Source organism: Falco rusticolus, chromosome 4 (genome assembly GCF_015220075.1).
Source record: "Falco rusticolus isolate bFalRus1 chromosome 4, bFalRus1.pri, whole genome shotgun sequence".
In the NCBI taxonomy this organism is placed as follows: Eukaryota; Metazoa; Chordata; class Aves; order Falconiformes; family Falconidae; genus Falco; species Falco rusticolus.
In genome coordinates this window covers 22,196,104-22,216,410 of record NC_051190.1, presented here as the reverse complement: position 1 = coordinate 22,216,410, position 20,307 = coordinate 22,196,104, and the positions used below count along the sequence as shown (strand labels likewise).

Below are 20,307 nucleotides of genomic sequence, written 5' to 3'. Positions count from 1 at the left end.
TAGACCCTTTATCCTGGCTTTCCCGTGACAAGCTAAAATGACAATGGGAATTAATTTCTTGAACAGGGAGGTCAGACGACTGACTGGCACAGCACCACATGAGCATTCTGTTAGGAACACTTGCCGTCTGGTGTCACCTTGAAGAACTTGCTTTTCAGACCTATTCAAGAGCATGCTTCAAGGAAGAAAGGTTTAAGAAATAGGAAGACAGAAAAAGAGATGCTACAAAGGGGGGAGGCGAGGGGGTCCAGGTAATGTACAAATTTGGTTTCAAATGCATTGCTCATCTGTAAAGTCTAATCCAGTTTCCAACACCCACTCTTCTGGACAGGCCTTAAAAGACTTCCCATCATTCTCAGTTTTTTAGTTTCTTCACTAGCAACAAAGCCTGGACCATCTATGCACTGGCCAGGTAACCACCCGGGGCCTGTGTCAAGCCCTCCTCAATTAGGGGCAAGATCATACTCTTGCCTATACTTACTGAGGATTGACACTCCAGGTCATCTTCCTCATAGTCAGGGTTTACCTGATGGAACAGAATCACAGGCACGTCAAAACTCTAACAGAGCTGGAAGTGGGAAAAAACCTCAGCATGGTCTAAACTTACTTGGTTTAAAAAAGAAAAAAAAAACCACCAAAAACTACCAGACATGCAGAACAAATATACTATGCAAACCAATTCACTTCTAATCAGGCATCTGCCTGTCCATGAATTAAGCAGTTAAGTAACCTGCAAATAGGCAGAGAGATTTATCTTATTCAGGATAATCACTAAAGGGGCAAGAGGGGTAAAGAGTTACCAAGTCACAGTTGTTTTGGGGGTTTTGGGGTGTTTGTTTCTTTGTTAGGTTTTTTTTTTGGTTTTGTTTTTTTTTAATCCCAAGTGGAATTCCCATCTAGAAATTAGTGGCTTGGCAGAAATCTTTTAGAACAAACACTATTCTAACTGTGGGTCAGGTTAGCAATCTCCTCTGGTATATTTTTGCATGATGTAAGACCATGGTTTGGTTTTGGCTGATTAGCAAACCCAAGATTTACTGGAAAAGCTCTATACTGGATCACTACTGAAAAGGATTTGCAAACGTGCATGTGACAAAATGCTGTTGTTTCTCCAATCTGCTTATTAGAACAAAATAAAATGGGATATTTATATATCTGGATATCTGGACTTTCCTACTGAAGCTCTGAGGTCAATCACATGGGCCAAGACAGCCCCTCTACGCACTCTTAGATCCAGGACAGCTTTTACTTACTGAGGTTTGTGTAATGGCATGTTGATATATCCATGCTTTCAAGTAAATAAAAGTAATTTTAATAAGCATTTACAAGTACTAAGCAGCAAAACTCACAAAATTATAACCCTTAGACTTTTTTTTCTTTTTTTTTACTAAACCATTTTGAAATCTTATTTCAACAGGGGAAAGATGTCCACTCTGGAGAGAGGAAAAGACTTATTTCTTTTGTGCTTGCGCAGTTAAGCATTATCTGCAGTTCTTACTAGAGTAGTATAAAGTCTAACTGCATTTTCATTTCATACTTAGTTCTACAATCCCACTCAGAAATCAATGAATCAAGAGAAATTAACAACAGTTAAATTCATTTTCCCCTGAAGGCTCTCAGCCGTTTACAATTTATTTATCTATTAATAAATCCATCTTAATTCTACTGTCCACATGACAGGATACTATTTGTTGTCTACTCTTTGCAGGAGAAGAGTTACTGCCTGTAGAAGTCATACAAATGGTGACGTAAGCTGAAGATCACCCCTGTACCATGGCATCCCTTCAAGTCTCTCTCATCTTGCTTTCTGTATTTAGCCATCTACTTTGGTATAAATACCAAGGACCCAAACACCACTCTCCTCCCCTCCCCTGTATCTATTTTTAGGGCAGGAAATGAAAGATAATCAGAAGGTGCAAAAGGAAGAAAATAATGTGCAAGGAAAAGCAGAGCTCCTCAGCAAGCCCAACACCTACCTCTGCTGCTAGGTAGTGTCCAGTTGCAAGATGCTTGAACCTGAAAAGGCTATTCCAGTACCCCGCGCCCCCACGACAAGGATCATGCTGCACCACCTACAAGGAAAGGGAAACCACATTTACACTGTACGTCAGTGACCTCCCTTTCAAACCCAGCATTTACCGTATTTCATGTACAGGTAAGAGGACACAGACAAGGAGCTCCAGAAAAGATGAAACAACCTTCCCTGTGTGAGCAACACACAGTACGGTAAATATTTTGAGCTGGCTACAATTATTTCACTTCAACCACTTCTGAATGATGGCAGGAACAGTATGGTGCAAGCTGACAGAGCAGTCATTTAAGAAGGTGCTCTAGATGTGCATGGGTTGTTAGGTCTTGATAAACTTCCTAAAGAAATGCAACAAACCCTTTCCCTTTCTGGTATAACCAACTTCTGACTTTCTTAAAGTGAAGGAGGGAAGACACCTGGAAATTCTTCAAATGCAACGGTGCTGCACAAACAAGTAAGATTGTTCTATTTACTCTCTAACTTCTCCCTTGGCAAGCAGAGCCTCTGATGATCGGTTACTTCCTACCAGCTACCCTGTGGGTACACCTGCTGCCTTTGGGAAAGCTCAGCACAGCTGGCCTGTGCCTTTCAGGGAAGGGCTACCTTACCCTGCCTCACACCTACCAGCCCCTAACAGCACACACATGGACAGTTACCACAGAAGCTACTGGTATCTAGTAACGTCTCAAAGTAATGTTAATTACAGGCACGCTTTCAAGGCAAATATGGGAGAAGCTGTATATCAAAGCAGGTACTTCTGCAAAGAGAATATGCAAAACACCTATCCACCATTACAATGAATTTTATGAATCTCACATGCAGTTTGCATAACATATACTTAAAATCATAAAGCAAGTCTAATAATACTAATAGATGAAAGACATTTTAAGAAGCCAGTGATGGCCAAGATGTTACTGTATATAAAAGCCAAGTAAAGGAAAAAAAAAATAGTTCAGACAAGCAATGCACAGAGACCAGTGAAGGGTTGCAATCTCCTGTCCAATGAGGATATGCATAATCACGTTATTCCACACCAAAAATAGAGTGTTCAGTACACTCAGCAGGACAGCTGAAATTATTAGCTGGTGTTAAACTTTAGTAATGGTAAGAAAATTACTTCATAGATGCTCTTCTGTCCCCTTTTTCTGAATTATCAAGAACCTGAACTTGAAAGCTATCTCCTGCACCATTAGATATCACAACTCCGTTTTGATTCTGCACAAAAAGCACAGGAAGTACAGGCATTTTAAGATCAAACTTCTAACACCAGGAAGACTATTACCTAAAAAAAGAAATCCAGGTACACTGTTTTTAAAGAGAAGCAGTAACCATTCCTACAAAGCCACCCCCAGCCAGGGTTACAATTCTTACCTCTACTTCCCACAGGGCTTTTGAACTGGTTGCAGATGTGGCCGACTGCCTCCCTGTCGTTCTCAGGAAGACATGCTGCTTCTTCCTGTGCTCATCGCACGTCAGAAACTTCTCCTGTTCTGCGTGAAAGAGTCTCACCACATCTCCCTGTCAGAGCCCAGACAGCATGATCAGTGCTGATATTGCCCATCAGTGAACCAGTTACAAGCAAGTGGAGTTTGGGTTTTGAGTCTTACCCCTTTGAGAATATCATCTTTGTTATCACTCCATTTCATGAAGAGGACTATTTTCCAGCTTGTATTGCAATTCACAGAGTTGACCTAAAAGGAGAACTACAACCATTAGTCCCACTGTCTTGTGCCTGTACAAGATACTGCCATGAACTACTGCCTTACTTTTTAGGGAATTTTCAAGATAATACTGTGATCTCTCTTGCATTACTCTAGAGAAGGAAAGCCCTTTCTGTATTTACTCCAGAACAACTACAGAGCTGACTTGCTAGGAAGTCATTTGCCGCTCCTTTTGATTTTCAAGGAAAACCTTGGGTTTAGCCATTCAAGCAAGAGACATCAAATTCAGACCTCTGTCCGGTGCCCAACAGACATGAGAAAAGCCCGCTAGCTCTATTAAGCTGCTGATTAATCAGGTAACCATTCTTAAACAATGCCGCAGATACCAACCAGCTTGCTGATTTTCATTAAAGTCAGTCCAAGCAGCTAGGCTGAAACATACAGAGGGGTTTGTACAGCTGCTCCAGCTGTGTCCGTCTGCCCTCACCTCATTGCATCCTGGATTATCAACAAGCTGATGACTACTGGCGTGGAGAGGCTGGCCAGCGTTGACAGGATTCAGGACTACTTTGTCTCCAATGACAACCTGTAGATAAGTGCAGCATCAGATAGAAATTTGCACCCTGAGAAAGCTTTTTTTGCCTTCTTTTTTCAATGGGAATGATGGGAGGAAATCACCTTCTTGCAGTTCAAAGAGATGCCACCGAGTATAAAAACCAGGATTCTCTTTGCTTCAGAATTTAGCTCACTGCACTCAGTCACTCAAAAACCCAACACCCTATATTATTGGACTCAGAGGCTTGCAGAAGGAACACAGACTGCAATTCTGGTAGCTAACCTATCTGCTGCTTTCCATGAACTTGTTTCACTGGTTAACATTTAACAAATAATTCCTGTAGCAGAAAGGTCAGTCAAAAATCATCCTCCTACAAAGATGCACTTTCATTTGTAAAATCAGATTCTTGACCAGGCTGGCAAGACAAATGCACTCTTATGGACAGTAAAGGTCCTGTTCTTCCCTTCCTCTAGGGCAAAGCCTTAAACTAAAAAGCCTCCTCTCTATTGAATAGAACTCTTCTTAGTGATAAATTGTCTGAGAATTGGTGTGATTACAAAGCACTTAATGGCCATTAAGACTGCACTACCCTGTGCTTTGGCTTTACTTTATGTGTGTGCCTGTAGAAAAGGAAAAGTCACGTCAGAACACACAGGGCCAGTCTACAGGATAAACTATTCCTGCTTGATAGTCTGCTGTGTTTAGGTGCCATACATATACCTGGACTGTACCACGGAGCACAATGAAGCTTACTACCTCCTGGTTTTAGGCAGATAGTATACTCAGGTGACTCAGATTTTGTAAAAAAGAGATTAAGAGATTAAAATGCTAACGCATTTAATTCAGAACCCATTATTTCCCAGATCTCCCATGAATGGGAGCATTTAATCTCGTAACAGCCTCATTCCTCATATGCAAAATGAAAATGAATTTTGATTCCAAACTGACAACATTGAAAACCAAGACGCTAATTATTTGTTCCAAATCTACTGAAGGAACTCAACATTTCCTACCATTTTGAATTGGACAGCAATTGTGAAAGGCTAGTGTAATTAGGTCCCTTATTCCCTCCAACGTTAAATCACTGCATGTTTCCAAAATACAAGTTACCATAGCAAATTTTCCTCCCCCTCATGACAGCATAGGAAAAAGGTTGTTCATGCATCATCACGCACTAAAAGATCTGTGCATTTCATTAATTGCAAGACAGGCTTCCTGAAACAACCTTTGCCAAGCTGTGCACAAAGCAGTACGTGAAGATATTCCTTAGGACTTACACTGTCTCCAATGGAACGCAGTTTGTAGAAGGGCTGTATGTAGAACCAGGAACCTTCATTTCCAGCTTCATCTAACGTCACCCTCATAGCATTCTTCTCTAGCAGAGCTGGAAGCCTCTTATTTACTGTTAAGTATTTGTTACTTTTTAAGTGAAGCAGCTAGAATAAGAATTAGAGTTCAGTTCTAAGAATGCTCATTTTTCCTCCCCTCAATAAATAGCCAGTGTGCATAAGATAACCACAGTACTACATAGGGATTATAGTAAAAACTAAATTACATAAAGATACTGATGAATTCAGGCACAGTGTCACTTACTCTTCTTTCAGTATAGATAGAATCCTACAGCACTAAACATCTCCAGATAATCCAATTGGCCGCTTCTCCAGCTAACAATAAACACTTAGAAATGCCCTCGTCAAAAACCCAGGATCAAAAGTTGTAAAATGCTGAGGACTAAGTTGCTTTCCCTGGTAAGAGGGGGGTGGTGAGAAGTAAAGCTGCTCCTGTCTTGCCTGTTCTGTCTCATTTAACAGAAAACGTGACTGCTTCTCTGAAGACTCTCCTCAAAGTCCCATTCTTCAGCCCCCCGCTGTGTGCCACCCTTCGGTCTGCACTCCCTCAGCAGGAATGTGTGAGCTGCAGCAGGTCATCTGCCAGCTCCCGACCTACCAGCTCCAACCAATTGTTGCTAGTTTCCAGTAAATTTAGCAGACAAGTACTTTTGTACAGAAAGCCACTTTTTGACGCCTTTTAACTACCACAAATACTCATAGAACAGATGGGAGTTATGGGAAAATACGGGCAAAAACTTACCGCTGCTCTTACTAGTGTGGATATTTGTAGTACAATCACAAATGGGTATAATTTTTCTTCCTTCATGATTACAAGTAGATTATTTTTTTTTCCTTTTTAATGCCTCAGGCACTCAGACCAATAGTGCACTTAATTAAACCAAGGCAGGCACATCCCTGCCCTTCTTCCACCAGGTTGCTCCAAATCCTGCAACTGCTTGCAAGGGCAGCCAAGCCATTTCTCCTTGCAAAACGGAAGCCCAGCCTCCCGGTGCTGCTAGCCACCCCCACCCCCCACCCCCAGCCCCACCCCGCTGCCCGGTACCATGTCAGCACAATAAAATAAAAATCATCAGTACAGAAATTTCTTCATCTAAGGCTCAAAATGCTGAGGCAACTATCCCTATTTCTGAAGTGCTGAGACTCTCTACTTAGTGGAAGCAGGTATGCTTGGTTTCAGGGTGAACCCACATCAGCTGCATATTGTCTTCGCCATTTATTAAAGACTTGTCTTTTTTAATTATGCAGTTATTGTACTTTCTATTTTTCTTGGGTTTGATGCATGGGGGTTTTTTTCCTCTTTTCACTCCCTCGGACTTAGCATATCCTTTGCTTCAATGGACTGCAATTACTTATATGGCTTGATTTTCCTTCTCTGGATTAGTTTACTAGTTGATGTGTCAACATTTGATTGTGAGAGACCGTATTTGGCATTGTACAGTGCCTGTACCATCTTCCAAATGGCCAACTCTAATGAGTCTTTCAAGAAGTATTTCTGAGGAAAGTCATCATATGGTGACTTCAAAAAAAAAAAAAAAGTACAATTAACCCATAATAAGAAAGTGACTCCATCATAGCTATACACCCAGTTCTTGCTTTACAGGATCCCACTTCAGGACACTGTCATACCTTGCAAAACTAGACCCTTCTCCATGAATTCACACTGAGCAGGAGAGTTTGAGCAAAATCCTATACAGCTTGCAAAGATGCTCACAGCCTACCTGGATAACATTGCCATACTGGATGACTGTTCCCAGCAGCTTTCTGTTTTCAGTTTCATTCTGTTTCTTTTCCAAATCTGCTGCATGCTGAAATGAAAGGAGAACAATTCAATTGCTGAGTGTTTTATAAAAAGAGCAGCAAAACACCCAAGGTTCTTTAAGGTTATTTCAAAGAACTGGAAAAACAGCAAGCATCTGAAACAGTGTCGTTTCCTCTTCCCAACTTTCAACAGCGTAATTTCCAATTTATTTTCTCAGGTGTTTAGGAAGATAGACACACACCAATTAAGCAACCCATGGTTTGGGTAAAACATGACAGTTTTGGAACAAAACATAAGGTGAGAAGCTCAGATAAATAGAAGAGAAGCCATGAGAAGACAATATGACACCTGCGGGGGGAAGGTGGGTGACAACACAAGCCAGGAAGCCTATATTCCTTTCTACCGACTTCTATACAAATTGAGTTGACCTTCCCTTTGGTTCTTTATTTTACTTTGCCAACACAGGCCCCAACTCTGCTACAGCCTGTGTTTTTATGGTGATTCAATCATCTTTACTGCACAGCAGGATTATTTAGAAGACACTTACAAATGCCCACGGCAGCTCTGAATACACGAGTTCCCAACTTCCCAGAGCCACAGAGCCTGCACTCCACGGGGCTGAAGGATACTCTATCAGCTGTGAAAATGCAGCTGTGCATTTCTGTATCACACTAACATGGTAATAAAAGGGAAAACACTTGCAAAATTGAATGATCATAGCAATACGTTGTTCTATTTAACAATTTGTAACTTAGTCTCTTGCACTTTGTTTTCTTTTATAAGAAATGAGCTATTTTGCCCAGGCTGTTTTTAAACTATTTCATTTGGTGAAGAAATTCTCCCTCACTTTACATAAGAGATCCCTCCACAACCCCCTTTAAAAAAAATTAAATAAAAATCTCTGCTTGCTTTAACTGATACCTGGTGGTAGAGAGTAATTTAAAACTAGACTTTTTAGAAAGCTAAGCAGCAAGGTTTACAGTTTGATACTCAGATCTCAAGGACTATGGTAGGTCCAGTTTTCTCTTGGAGGAGAAGAAAAATGCCCAGAGTTCCTAACTGTAGTAAGGTGAAGTACTAGTAACAGAGGACAAGGGTGAAGTACTGCAAAGGAAAAGCTATCTGTACACTGTTATAAAATTTCATCATCTTCAGCTTACAAAAGAAGTGCTATTTTTAGAAGTTGTGTTAGGTATGACAGCTGGCTCTTGCTCCAGGAGAACTTGGAATAAAGCTGCTCATTCAAACTCAAAAATATATTCAAGAATACAATGCAGCATAATTTTCTCTGTATTATTAAAAGACAACTTTTTTTGCTTGATTTCAAAGTGTTCTGTTGAGAAAGGATTTCTTCAAGACACTCAGGCCCTCTCAACTATCAACAGCAATCACAGAAGACAGGACTTCACTATCTGCACTGGATTGGGTGCCCCATTTATGATAAAGAAAATAGCGTATTCTGTGAAAATATGATAAGACTTTGGATGCATTTCAAAAGCATGCACCAAAACTGACAATCATTCAAGAAGAAAGAATCATTTTCTCTGGCCACTAGATGTCAGCTTCTCAACCAGCGCTGACTCTTGATACCAAAGGAAGACAAGTGTCCCAGATTTTAAATCCCTTAAATGGCATTAACTTAAAATAACCTGACCTCAGCATTGAGTGCTCCACAGCAGACAATAAATTCCACCAGCAGACAAAAAGAAGCCAAAAAAGGCAAGTGATGATGAATATACCTCACATCACCAATTTCATTAGAAATTATATGCACTGATAAAGAAATCTAATCACGGGCAGAGCTAACAGTTGAATGCACATGTTTCAGGGCACAGCCCCCCAATACACATCATGCAAAATGCAGGGTTTTACAGTGTATTCCATGTGCCAGCAAGTGGAAAAGATGACACATGTAGCCATATGACTGCCAGAAAAAAAAGTTTTGACATATGAGTGATATACATGGGACCAAACTATTTCAAAGCCATGCATCAGCCTCAGGTCACTCAATCCTAATTTGGCACATGCTGCATAAAGGATTATCCTTTATGTCAAAGTGATGTATATTAATGAACCTCCAATAAAATTGTAAAGTACTCAAATCCTTTCACCAAATTAAGCAAGCAGTTCATGCATGGTGGTACATTTCTGTACAAACATCACTCAGCTGGGGCTAAATACTGGAAAAATCTAATCCTGTATTTCCATAGGGACCCCGGCACAAAATGGTAAAGTGTCAGACGAATAGGAACAGGTCCCAAACACCTGAACTGGCCTGCACTGAGGAAAGAGAAGACAACTCTAAATGACAGTTATCATAAAAAAGGGCAATTACAAACTATTTTTCTCTTATGTGACGCAGTACTTAGACCACACTTTCTGTTGAAATCCTTGAACTCACATACATAACCTGTGGGCAGAAGCTCTCCCCTTCCCTTGTACACCAGAAAACGAAACCCAGAATCCCCCATTACTTAAAGCTTGCTGGCACAGTCTACTGTCTGCTTATCACTAAAGGGGCAGCAGAAAGGTGGCACAAGTGAGGAGGGACCTTTGGCTGCAAACCAGTACCAAAATAGCTTTCTCCTTGCCAAGTTAATACTTCTAGGTTATAAAATTATGTTTTCAGAAGCAAAATGAGTCAAACAGTCAGCCTTTGTGAAACGCAGGAGCAAGGCAGCCATATGGCAATCAGCAAATGACACTCTCCTACAGGGCCATTTTGTATTTCAGTCTACAATGAGCTTAATATAGGCTTAAAGAAACTAAAAATATTTAGAATTGTAATTTTGACATCAAGTACTCCAGCTATGTAATTTTAACATAAACATGGAGTTTATTTAACTCTAAAGTCAACAGATGGTATTTAAGTTAAGTTGGCTTTTTTTTTTTTTAACATAGGAACTCTAAAAACAGCAATCAACTGCCTTACTGGGTTTTCATCTGCTGAATGTCAACATTTTAGTTAGAAATTATTAAATACTGCAAGCTAATAAGGAAGGAGAGGCTGTCTGGCCTTATAATTACTCATAATTACCCATCAACCTTCACATGTATTAACAGCAGCTATGTTTGCTTGAAGAATCCCATTAGATTTATCAAACCAGTAGCTCAGATGGCATCTACCAGCACAGCTAATGCCTGTGACTTCTCATGTTGGGTTGCGAAGTCTGAGACTCCTCTACTCTGCGTAGCTGTTTGAAAGGTCCCATTTTTATGCTGTTACCACCCAAAATGCCCACGTACAGCACTGCTACAGTTAGCATGGGTTAATGACAAAAACTTAAATGGCTACCACAACTCTAACCCAGTATCTTACATGGCGGCATTGGGACACACAGCCCTTGAACAGCACGTTGTCATAAATCAAAGGATGTTTAAAGAGTCAGATCTCAGTAAATGTCTCAAAAGGAGTCTTGCATACCGATTTCTATCTACTTTCTCAGTGTCTCCTGGTCAACTGTGTCAAATTGATTGGAAATACTTATTTAAAGCAGTATGGATGGGTGTTGATGATCAAAAGGAGCCTAAACACAAATACTTACATGTAGTTTATTGAGTAACACTGCATCTGTTGTGCTGTTAGCTCCTGGCTTTGCTGCTTTCCAGAACTGCTTTTGAGCAGAGTACCGGTTCATGGGACACAGTTTGAACAGGCAATCTATAAGAACAAGAACAAACAGAAAGATTGCTTCAACCATTCGTAATTATCTGGATTTTTGCTGCTAACATTGTCCAAATATTCCAGCAGCAAGGAAAGGTTTATAAACAAATTCCAAAAAGCTCTTGATCAGACAAATGCTTTTTTGAGTAACAAGAATGCTGCCCCATGAAAGATAAAAATTAACTGTTGCTGCCAAACATCTGATGCAAGACCAGAAAATTTATAACTTGTCCCAGTTAAATACGCTACCATGCTAAAATGGTAACACGTTTCAGTGCTTTCCCAGGCAGACAGACTCATTTTACACACTCTCAGCCTCTGGTTTTTCTACTTTAGCAGGTATGCTACTTCACACAACTGATGTTAGGTTGGGGGGTTCGAGGTTGTTTTTTGTTTAGGTTTTAAATTAAATTTCTTCTATTGCCAGGGAAAATGAAGCACAAATACTTACAGAATCTCACCTAACAAACAGCAGCAGCATAAAATACCCCCAACAACAGCACACACAAGCACAGGCATTCAAAGCATAGTTCGAGGTAACAGTAAACCTCCTCGGGGTATCAGGTTCTTTACCCAGTCCATCAACAGTTTGTTTAACATTCTGCCTGGCAAAAACCAGGAATTATAGCTCATTATTCTTATTAAAAATATATTTATATATTAAAGAGAGGCTAACTTATCAGTAATAAAATCAAATTAGCTGTGTTTACTATTTTTCCTCTTCTCTGTTGCTAAGCAACTTAACACCCCCCCCTGCCCCCCCCCCCCCCCCCCAAAAAAAAGCTATTCAAAGACAATGCCTAAAGTAGCAGCTAGAAGTTTAAACAAAGTGCCAAAAAAGCCAGAAGGCAGTTCCCAGGGTCTCTTTGGCAATGACATGGATGCGAGATTCCAGGTTTCTAACTCGCAGGGTATTTCTAAAGGCTGTTGGTGTACCCTCGCAGGCGAGCACTGCCGTGAGGGAAGCAGCAAGCGGCAGAGCCACAAGCTTGCAGGGGTTTTATCTTCACTGGCCAAAAAGCAGAGCTGCTTAGGGGCTACTTTGCTAACAGATGCATTGGAGGCATGTCAACCAACAAGGGAAAAACCCCACACTGAAGACAACTCGTTTCAGCTCTGCCAGAGGTTGAAGCTGCCGAAGAGGCTGAGCCCTGCTGGAGACAGACCTTGACAACTTTACCTTGGGATGCCATTTGAGATGGATGCCTTCACGCTTCTCATTCCTTTCCTAAAGGAAAGACCCATTTGATGTCACTCTGCCTGCCTGTCTAATCCATCCTCAAAGCACCGTTACAGCACACCAGAAGGGTAAAGGTCTGTCTTCTAAACTAAATCCCCTTCGAATGGGGTGAAGCACCAGTAGCAGACTGTTGTTTCAGCTCAGTGAGCCACCAGCTGCCAAATGGGCCGGTCAGCGTGTCTCACACCACCACAGCAGTCCATGCAGGCTGCTGAGCTGGCGCCCAGTACACCATTAAGAGATACAGTGGGAGACGGCTAGGGCACTGGAGACCTTTAATGGAGTGATGCATACTTGAGAAGGAGAGAAAAGAGCTGAGGGTTTGTGGAAGGAGATGTAACTGCATCTATCCAGAAACGCTCACCTCTACTTTGACACTACCAGCTTACAGCTTCTGAACAAACAAGGGAAGTGGAAAGGAAAGTGGAAAACAAAAGCGCAAACCACACTTTCCAGGTTTGCTCTCTTCAACGTATTTTTAATTTACATAAAGATGATTCACAGAGATTGACAGCACCGAACAGATTCAAAAAGCCACTGCAGGCTGCCACTTTTAAGCTAAGACTATGCATTGTAAGCAACACACCAGTTATAAAATTTTCTGTTTTTGCTTAAACCATCAATTCACACAATGACAGCAATTAACACACAGAACTGCATAGAAGAATTAATTGTATGCTACATTTAGTCACAGTGCAAGTGTACTTTCTTCCATCCCTTTCAGTAAAGAAAGTTGTCAAGTTAGGCTTAACTTCTAAATTGTTAACTGCAAGCAACCCCCTCTGTCCCCTGCAGCACGGGGGAGGGGTCTACAAGCATTCAACCTTGTCCAATGCAAGAAGGGTATATATTAGGTTTTCGTCCTAGTTACAAAGCTACTTATCTAAAACAAACAATGACAAGTACCCAACTTTTCTTTTTTGTTCTTTGTATTTGTTCTATGAAATCTGTTTCTTAAGTGGTTGAGGAATTAAACTTAGCCTTATTCATCTCAACATCACCACCAGAGGCTGGTTAGTAGCAAATGTATTTTGCCATGGGTCAAGCTACATGAACTTTATGGCCAGAAGACTTTTAGACCTCCAGAGGGCTTACATGTTTACAAAAATGAATGTGCATGGATGGGCTAGCCGAATACCATCATGGTCGGCAATCCACAGTAGCGATGACTGTGTAAGACAAACCAACTGCTTCTTGTCAGACACTATACTTAGGGAGGTTAGGTCTGTTTCTAACAGATCCAAAATGAAGCCAAAGCAGCTGAAACAACCAGCTCTGATCATGGATTCAAGCAGCTTCAGCCACATTGGAAAGGTGATAAAGCTACTACTGCAACATAATTGCATCTTATTATACACTGTTGAATATTAATCATGAAGGAATGCACTTTCTTTTGAGATCTTGATGATACAGAGTGAAAAATGGCAGAATTGCACACTAAGTGTAAAAATAAAATACTACGTAACTGCTGATGAAATGATGACACATCAAGCCTGAACCCTGAACAAAGGTCCTGCAGGAAAAAGTGACTGCATAATTGTGTACCTCCCCATCATGCGCACGGATGATGAATGATTGCTACATGGACATGTATTAAATGTGCATTTCAATGCTTCCAAGCTAAATCCTGTTCTTCCGTCAGCAATTGCTTTGCATCTAATAAAGTGGACTAAGAAAGACCATAATTGCACCATGTGATACATTAACGCTCTCACTGTTTGGACATTTAGATCCCCACATGGGCCCCTGCCACCTGCAGCTCACAGAAATACTGTCAGCAATGTCTGGTTATCCTCTGCATGTACCAGCCTCACAGAGGAATAGCCAAAATCAAGGACACTGGAAACACTCAGAAATTCCATGTTCCAAAGTATTCTGGTGTTCAATGAAGAGAGAAACCTGCCAGCAACATTACTCCAACCCCAATTCCTTCCACCCCATTCTTTTCATTTTCTCTTATCCTTTTTCCATTCCCTTCTCTTGTACTAGACCTTGTTCCTCTCCTCCCCAGTCCAAACTTCCAACCTTTCCTGCCAGCCCAAGCCCCACCAGCCAGATTCTCTGCTTCTACCCTGCTTACATCCCCCCAACAACTGAGTAATCCAATGTGCAGGTCTCCACCTAATACTCGAGGAGCGATTGCCCAGACAATCCTCATCTCCCAAGGTTTCACAGCTTCATCATCCAAATCATTTTACACTCCCAAAGCATAAAGAACCAGAACTTTATGAAGAAAAGGATGGGCTTTTTAGGATGGGCTATTTGCCTGAACCATCAACATAGTATCACGCCAATTACTTTTTAGTAATTGAGATCTTTCTTTAAAAACATCTAGGAGAAGCACGTGGCAAAAAAATGAAAATAAAAATTTTTAAAAATTAGCCAGAACAACAAAACTTATAAACATCAGGCTGGAAAATGCATCCCCTAATGGAAACTTTCAGTCAACCTTGAGCCTCTGCAGTGCTTCTACCTCCGTCCCATAGTGAACAAGAACTGCATTGTGTAGGGGCAAGTGGCAATCATATGGTCAGTCCCTCGAAAGGGGTAGCAGCATCTGGGCTCACAGATGCAGGACCCAATTTAAGAAAAGGACCATCACTGTTCACATGCCACCACCCTTTCAACAAGCCCCCTCCAGTGCTGCCCCGTGACGGCCATAGGAATTTAAAGTAGCATTTAGCTAATGCATTAGTAAGATTGTTATAAAATATAATGCAAGACTTATCCAAAATTGCAAATACCCACTAACTTCAGAGGCTGGAATGATTTGGAGAAGTGAGCAGAGTATTTCAGAGCCCACCCAAGATAGAGTCACCTTATTTCACATCAAGTTGCCCAGAAATACACGACTCAAACACATCTATGCAATTCCACTCCTCCCTTCAGAGGGTTTTCCCACCACTTGGTGCATTAAGTGATCTTACTATGTTAATTCATTCTACCCTCAGTATACGAAGACAGCTCAGAAAGTAGCTAAACCAACACTGCCACAGCCAAAGCTCTCAGGGTTGCCTTTGCTGGCTGACAGCTGGACACCAGCCATTATTAACGCTTACCCACTTTGCTACTTTCAGAGATCAGCTCAGAGCTGTTTTGAGCTGCAGCACACATTTTTTTTCTCACTCTGCTGTTCTCTAGCAAGCTCCTTTCTAAATGATCTGGAAGTACTTCTAGATTCAGCCAGGCTGGTTGTGTAATACACCAGTCATATTTTCCAAATCTCCCCTGGCTATTTTAAGCATTTAGTAGAAGGTCTTCACCAATTTTTCTGCAGTTAGAGAAAGCAGGCATCAAATATTTCGTTGGCAACAGAAAGGTGTGTTGGTATTTCATTTCTTTAAACACTGAGCCAGACGTTACAAAATGCCAACTACAGAAAGGTAAGAGCTGAGGAAAAAATCAAAATATTCCCTCTCTCATAAATCATACTTCAGAGTACTTTCAGATGAGAGAAATCTATAAAAATGAAGATATTTAAATAAGTCACTTACAAAACCCACTGAATATTTAACACCAACACAGCTGTGTCTTCGTTACTTGAAAAAAAAAAAACCAAAACCACCAAACTCCTTTTTGCACAGCAATACTAAAATTAAAAGAAAATTAGCAATTCCCTGTTGAAATTTAGCAGTTTCTTTTCAGACTTTTCTATACTTAGATACCAGATATATCCCCAAGGCCAAAGCCTGCTCACAGTAGAGAATAAATACAAGGATAGTATATTTTTTTTATTTTAAATAAAAAAAAAATAGCAGCAAAGAAGATGAAGCGGTAGCATAACTGGCAATGATGGAAATATTGCAAATACAAGTTCTCAACTTTATAATTATCGAAGTTGCACAGCTTTAATACACTCACAAGGATGGTAATGCTCCACAGGATGAAGAGATTATTTATTTGAAGACAGAATGAAGACTCCTTTTGTGCTTAAGTGAAATATTTTCATGCAAGAGGCATGTAGAATAATACAAAATGCATATATTCAATCACAGGCAAGTTTCACCTCCTCAGAAGCCCTTTGATAACTACGTTGTCTATTTCTATACTTTTTCCTTCTAAGGTTTAAAATTAATACATGACAGCCTAAGAGGTTCAAAGAATGTAGAACAAAAGCGGCTACAGAAATGTGTTGATTACTAATCACTCCTGCATTTCCATAGAGAGGGAGAAAAAAACCTCAAACCTTATCTTACTGAAATTACTGTCTTTGTGATGAGAAGACGTCCTTTCATTTTCAATTTGCAGGGCACAAGCTTTGCTGGCAGCACAGCAACTCATTTCAAAACACTTATTTTGTCGGGACGCACTAACTGCTTGACCTGCTGTCCCAGCAGAGCCCCCTCCACACAGCTCCAGCAAGGCGAGCAGGGAAACAAACCCACACTGTGCACATTTAGCCCAGTGGGAGACAACGACCGAAATCAAATCTCTCAGTGCCAACAGCTCTGCCATGCCGCAAGTGGGGAAAAATTGTATTCCAAGCCCAAAGATCTTTTCACATTCACACATACAACTCAATCATTCAGGATTCAAACACTGAACTAATTACATGACAAAATATATTAGAGGTTTCTGCTGCTGTGAAGTCTGTTACCTCCCCTTCTGCATCTTGCCTGTTTCAAGGGCTTTCAATGCTTTTCTTTTTAAAGCAGAATAAAGGAGGAAAGTCACCCTTGCAACCAACATTTTAAATGGAGAGCTTACATGATTTAGTATCTAAATATATTCTAATTTTTATGTTAAAATAACCACCCTCAGTTCATATCTACAAGACATGAGGGTAACCACCCTCTTGCCATTGTACTCATTTATGCACAGTTCTACCAATGGAAATCGCTACTTCGTTTTTTCAAGCTGTAACAACATAGGAAATAATGTAATTGTTATTAACTTAGAGCTCATGTATCAAACCAAACAAAGGGAGAAGACTGCAACAGTGATTTGAGAGTGAAAAATTATATACCTGAGAGCTGGACACTGAATATCAATGCCTACTACATCAACAGTATTCATTAACACAACATTAATTAAAAAGCAATGGCTTTTTGAACGTATGCATTAGCATATGACTCCACACAACATTTTTAATAACTTTGCAATAACAAATGCAGCATTTTAGATGTATTGAAATTTACCGTGGGGTAAGGCAATGAAAACCGGGCAAGGTAACCTTATTCCAATGAGAAAGAGCAAACACATGGCTCCTCACCTGCAGGGAAAATTACCTCTTGAGGCTCTGGACACACTGCCATGTCTCAGGGTGAATTAGGAACCAAAGCCCAGACAACTCAGAACACTGCAAGCCAACACCCTCTAAATCCCTCAAGATCACAATGGTAGCAGAAGTGCCCAAAAAACTACCAAAAGACTAACATGAGAAATGCACCTTTGAGTAAACATCTTAGGTACCGAAACATTCAGAATACATCAGTGTTTGTTTTATATCTACATGTAACCTCTTTGGTCTCCTTCAGAAATAAAACTGCTACTCGAAAAGAGAGAAATATTTAGACACTGGATATACAGGCAGTTCCAAAAAGAAACATTTGCAGGAAAGACCAGATGCGTTTTTGATCTCTGGTACGAGCAGCGCTGAGTGAAGATGCTTCGTGAAAACATACAAGTCAGAAGGGAGAACAACACGTAGGAAGAAAAATAACAGAGATGCATTTATCTAAAACATATACCAGTTGACATCTATGGTGTCAGGTTAAAGAAAGCAGGAAAACTGGCAGCCTCCTTGTCGCTGAGCGGCATCACAATGGATAACATGTCCCTGGATGGGCGATACACAAGACTACAAGAGATCTAGGAAGACAAAAACGACGCTGTGTTGCCTCAGAGAAAGCTGTTAAGGACAGTGAATGAATGCACCAGGTATCCCTTGAAAGCATTAAGGAACATGTCCGATTTATGGACACAAAGGGTAACTCAGACCAAGAGAAGCTACTTAAATATAATCTCAAGAACATTTAGAAGTCATGGCTCCTGGCTAGTAACAAATACAAGCCAGAAAAACCCTCTGAATGTTGAAAAGAGAGGAAAAAAAGAGAAGAAAAAACCCCAACCTTCAAGAGAAGAGTTCACAACTGTACACATTAATTCGAACTAACACAGGATCTCAATAAAGCTACTCATTTCAGTGAGAGTTTTTAGTGTCTTAGCTCATCTCCGCCTCTGGTCCAGCATGAAAAGAAATCCTGGACTAGAGGCAAACCTTTGCAAGAGGCAAGTCCAAAGGCCAACTCTTTCTCCCTCCTACAAGTACTGAAAATCAAGTTTTACATGCTACAAGGAGAAGTGTTTTTATTTTATATGAAGGGAATACAGTAAAAAAAAAATAATAAAATATGCATAACAGTTGCAGAAGCATTTTAAAGTAAACTTTTGTGGGGCTTTAGCCTTTGTTGCAGCCTTGAGAGCTGTAGTCTTAAATCAGGAAGCCATCCCCTATCTTCCTGCTAATAGTTTCCATGACAGATCTCCCTGCAAGGCACTAAAACACAAGTCTCAGAACATGAACCCTGGAATATTCTTCCTCAAAATCTTCAGGTCTTTTCAGTCTACCTCAGTAGCATTTTACCCCGGCAGTAAACCAAAGCGTACTCATCTGCTGGCCCCATTTCATTTTATTTTGACCGTATGGCCCTTGGATTTAATTTTCACATTTGCTTTTTCACTTGTTCCTGCTTTTCCGGAACGAAGTTCCTGCTCAGAACAGGTCAGGAAGCGGGGGCAGGAGGCTGGGAACGCTCGGACAGTCCGAGCACAGGAAGAACAAGAAAGATCAAATTTCAAACACCCTCTGAAAGCATCAATGTTGAGCAGTATGGAAAGAATACGGCTGTGCTATTCGGTGGAGCTGACAGAATTGAACAGCATAATAAAAGCCATTTCTATTTAAGAATGTTTTGCGTGCATGTGATAAGAAACGAGCCACCACCGCATCACGCAAAACAAAAGGCAAATTTTTCAGCGGTTCAATTTTCAGCTTTTAAATGCACTTGATTTAAAGAAAACCCACATTGCCAAAAAAGAAGAAGATATAGGGAGGTTAAATACATGGTAGTATTACTGAAGTCTAGGTGGGAGAACTCAAGAAATATCAAAACCAAATTCAATGCTTTATTTTTTCTTACACCAATCAAGCACTTGGGATGCCTTGCCTGAAATGCTTGTTTCTTTCCTTGTGCACTGAGTGCCATCATCCCAAACTCTGGCCCTGCTGCCTTCTGCAGAATCGCCAGTGCCGCAGGTTCACAGGACTGGCAGACCCTTAGCAAGCTTATTTGGTTCATCCCTCCCTCCGAGCAGCAGAATTAACTATGCCTGCTCCATTCCTGACATAACTCCTCAAGTCATCTATTCCGGCACTCCACTATTTCTGTACTTAACCTATTTATTTTTACAATTTAAGCCCGTGACTTGTTTCCCTATCTACATGGGCATGCAGAACAGAACTTCTCTCTCTTCCCACAGTATCCCCAGGCTCCTCTGTCCCTGTCCCACAGCTACTGAGAGGCAAGACTCATTGGTCTTGATCCTGACCATTACCCTCCTCTGGATTTTCTCTAGTTGGCTTATATCTTTCTGGAAGTATGAGGTGCAGTGCTAAACAAGATACTTTGCTTGAGGCTCTGCCAGGAAGTAAAATTGGAAAAAAATAATTACTATGTCTTTTGGCAATGCTTCTTTTTATATATTCCAAGGCAGCAATTGCACTTTTTGTAACAGCACAGCACCAATGACTCCTATTCAAACTGTGATTCCTGCAGTCCCCGGATCCTTCCCTACCGCACTGCCGCATATGCCCATCCTCCTCCTCCTCCCCGGATGCAGCCAACTAAAGTGCAGTCTTTGACATATGCCCCCACTGAACTGCGACGCTGTTTTTCAGGTCATTTCTTCAGTTTTCAAGGTAATTCTGAGTGAATTCTCAAGCCTTCTTCCCTGTGGAGCCTGCAGAGGACAGCCAGCTGTGAAAACCAGTTTGCAGCGGCGTGGGAACAGACACCTAGTGCCACACTGGCAGTAGCAGACAGC

General features: G+C 40.9%; 1 protein-coding gene across 18 annotated transcripts in view; it reads right to left on the bottom strand.

The window, feature by feature from the left end:
• ITPR1 (inositol 1,4,5-trisphosphate receptor type 1) overlaps positions 1 to 20,307 on the bottom strand; it is a 183,542-nt gene that overhangs the window by 116,753 nt on the left and 46,482 nt on the right. For 13 of the 18 annotated variants that reach the window (XM_037386283.1, XM_037386287.1, XM_037386292.1 and 10 more), the window contains 8 exons: positions 10,903 to 11,018; positions 7,317 to 7,403; positions 5,524 to 5,682; positions 4,178 to 4,276; positions 3,637 to 3,720; positions 3,401 to 3,547; positions 1,977 to 2,072; positions 482 to 526 (listed from right to left, as the gene is read on the bottom strand). In XM_037386283.1, coding sequence (XP_037242180.1) covers positions 482 to 526; positions 1,977 to 2,072; positions 3,401 to 3,547; positions 3,637 to 3,720; positions 4,178 to 4,276; positions 5,524 to 5,682; positions 7,317 to 7,403; positions 10,903 to 11,018 — 833 coding nt within the window. Of the gene's footprint in view, positions 1 to 481; positions 527 to 1,976; positions 2,073 to 3,400; positions 3,548 to 3,636; positions 3,721 to 4,177; positions 4,277 to 5,523; positions 5,683 to 7,316; positions 7,404 to 10,902; positions 11,019 to 20,307 lie in introns of those variants that run through there. The other 5 variants (XM_037386290.1, XM_037386295.1, XM_037386299.1 and 2 more) reach the window with 2 other exon arrangements.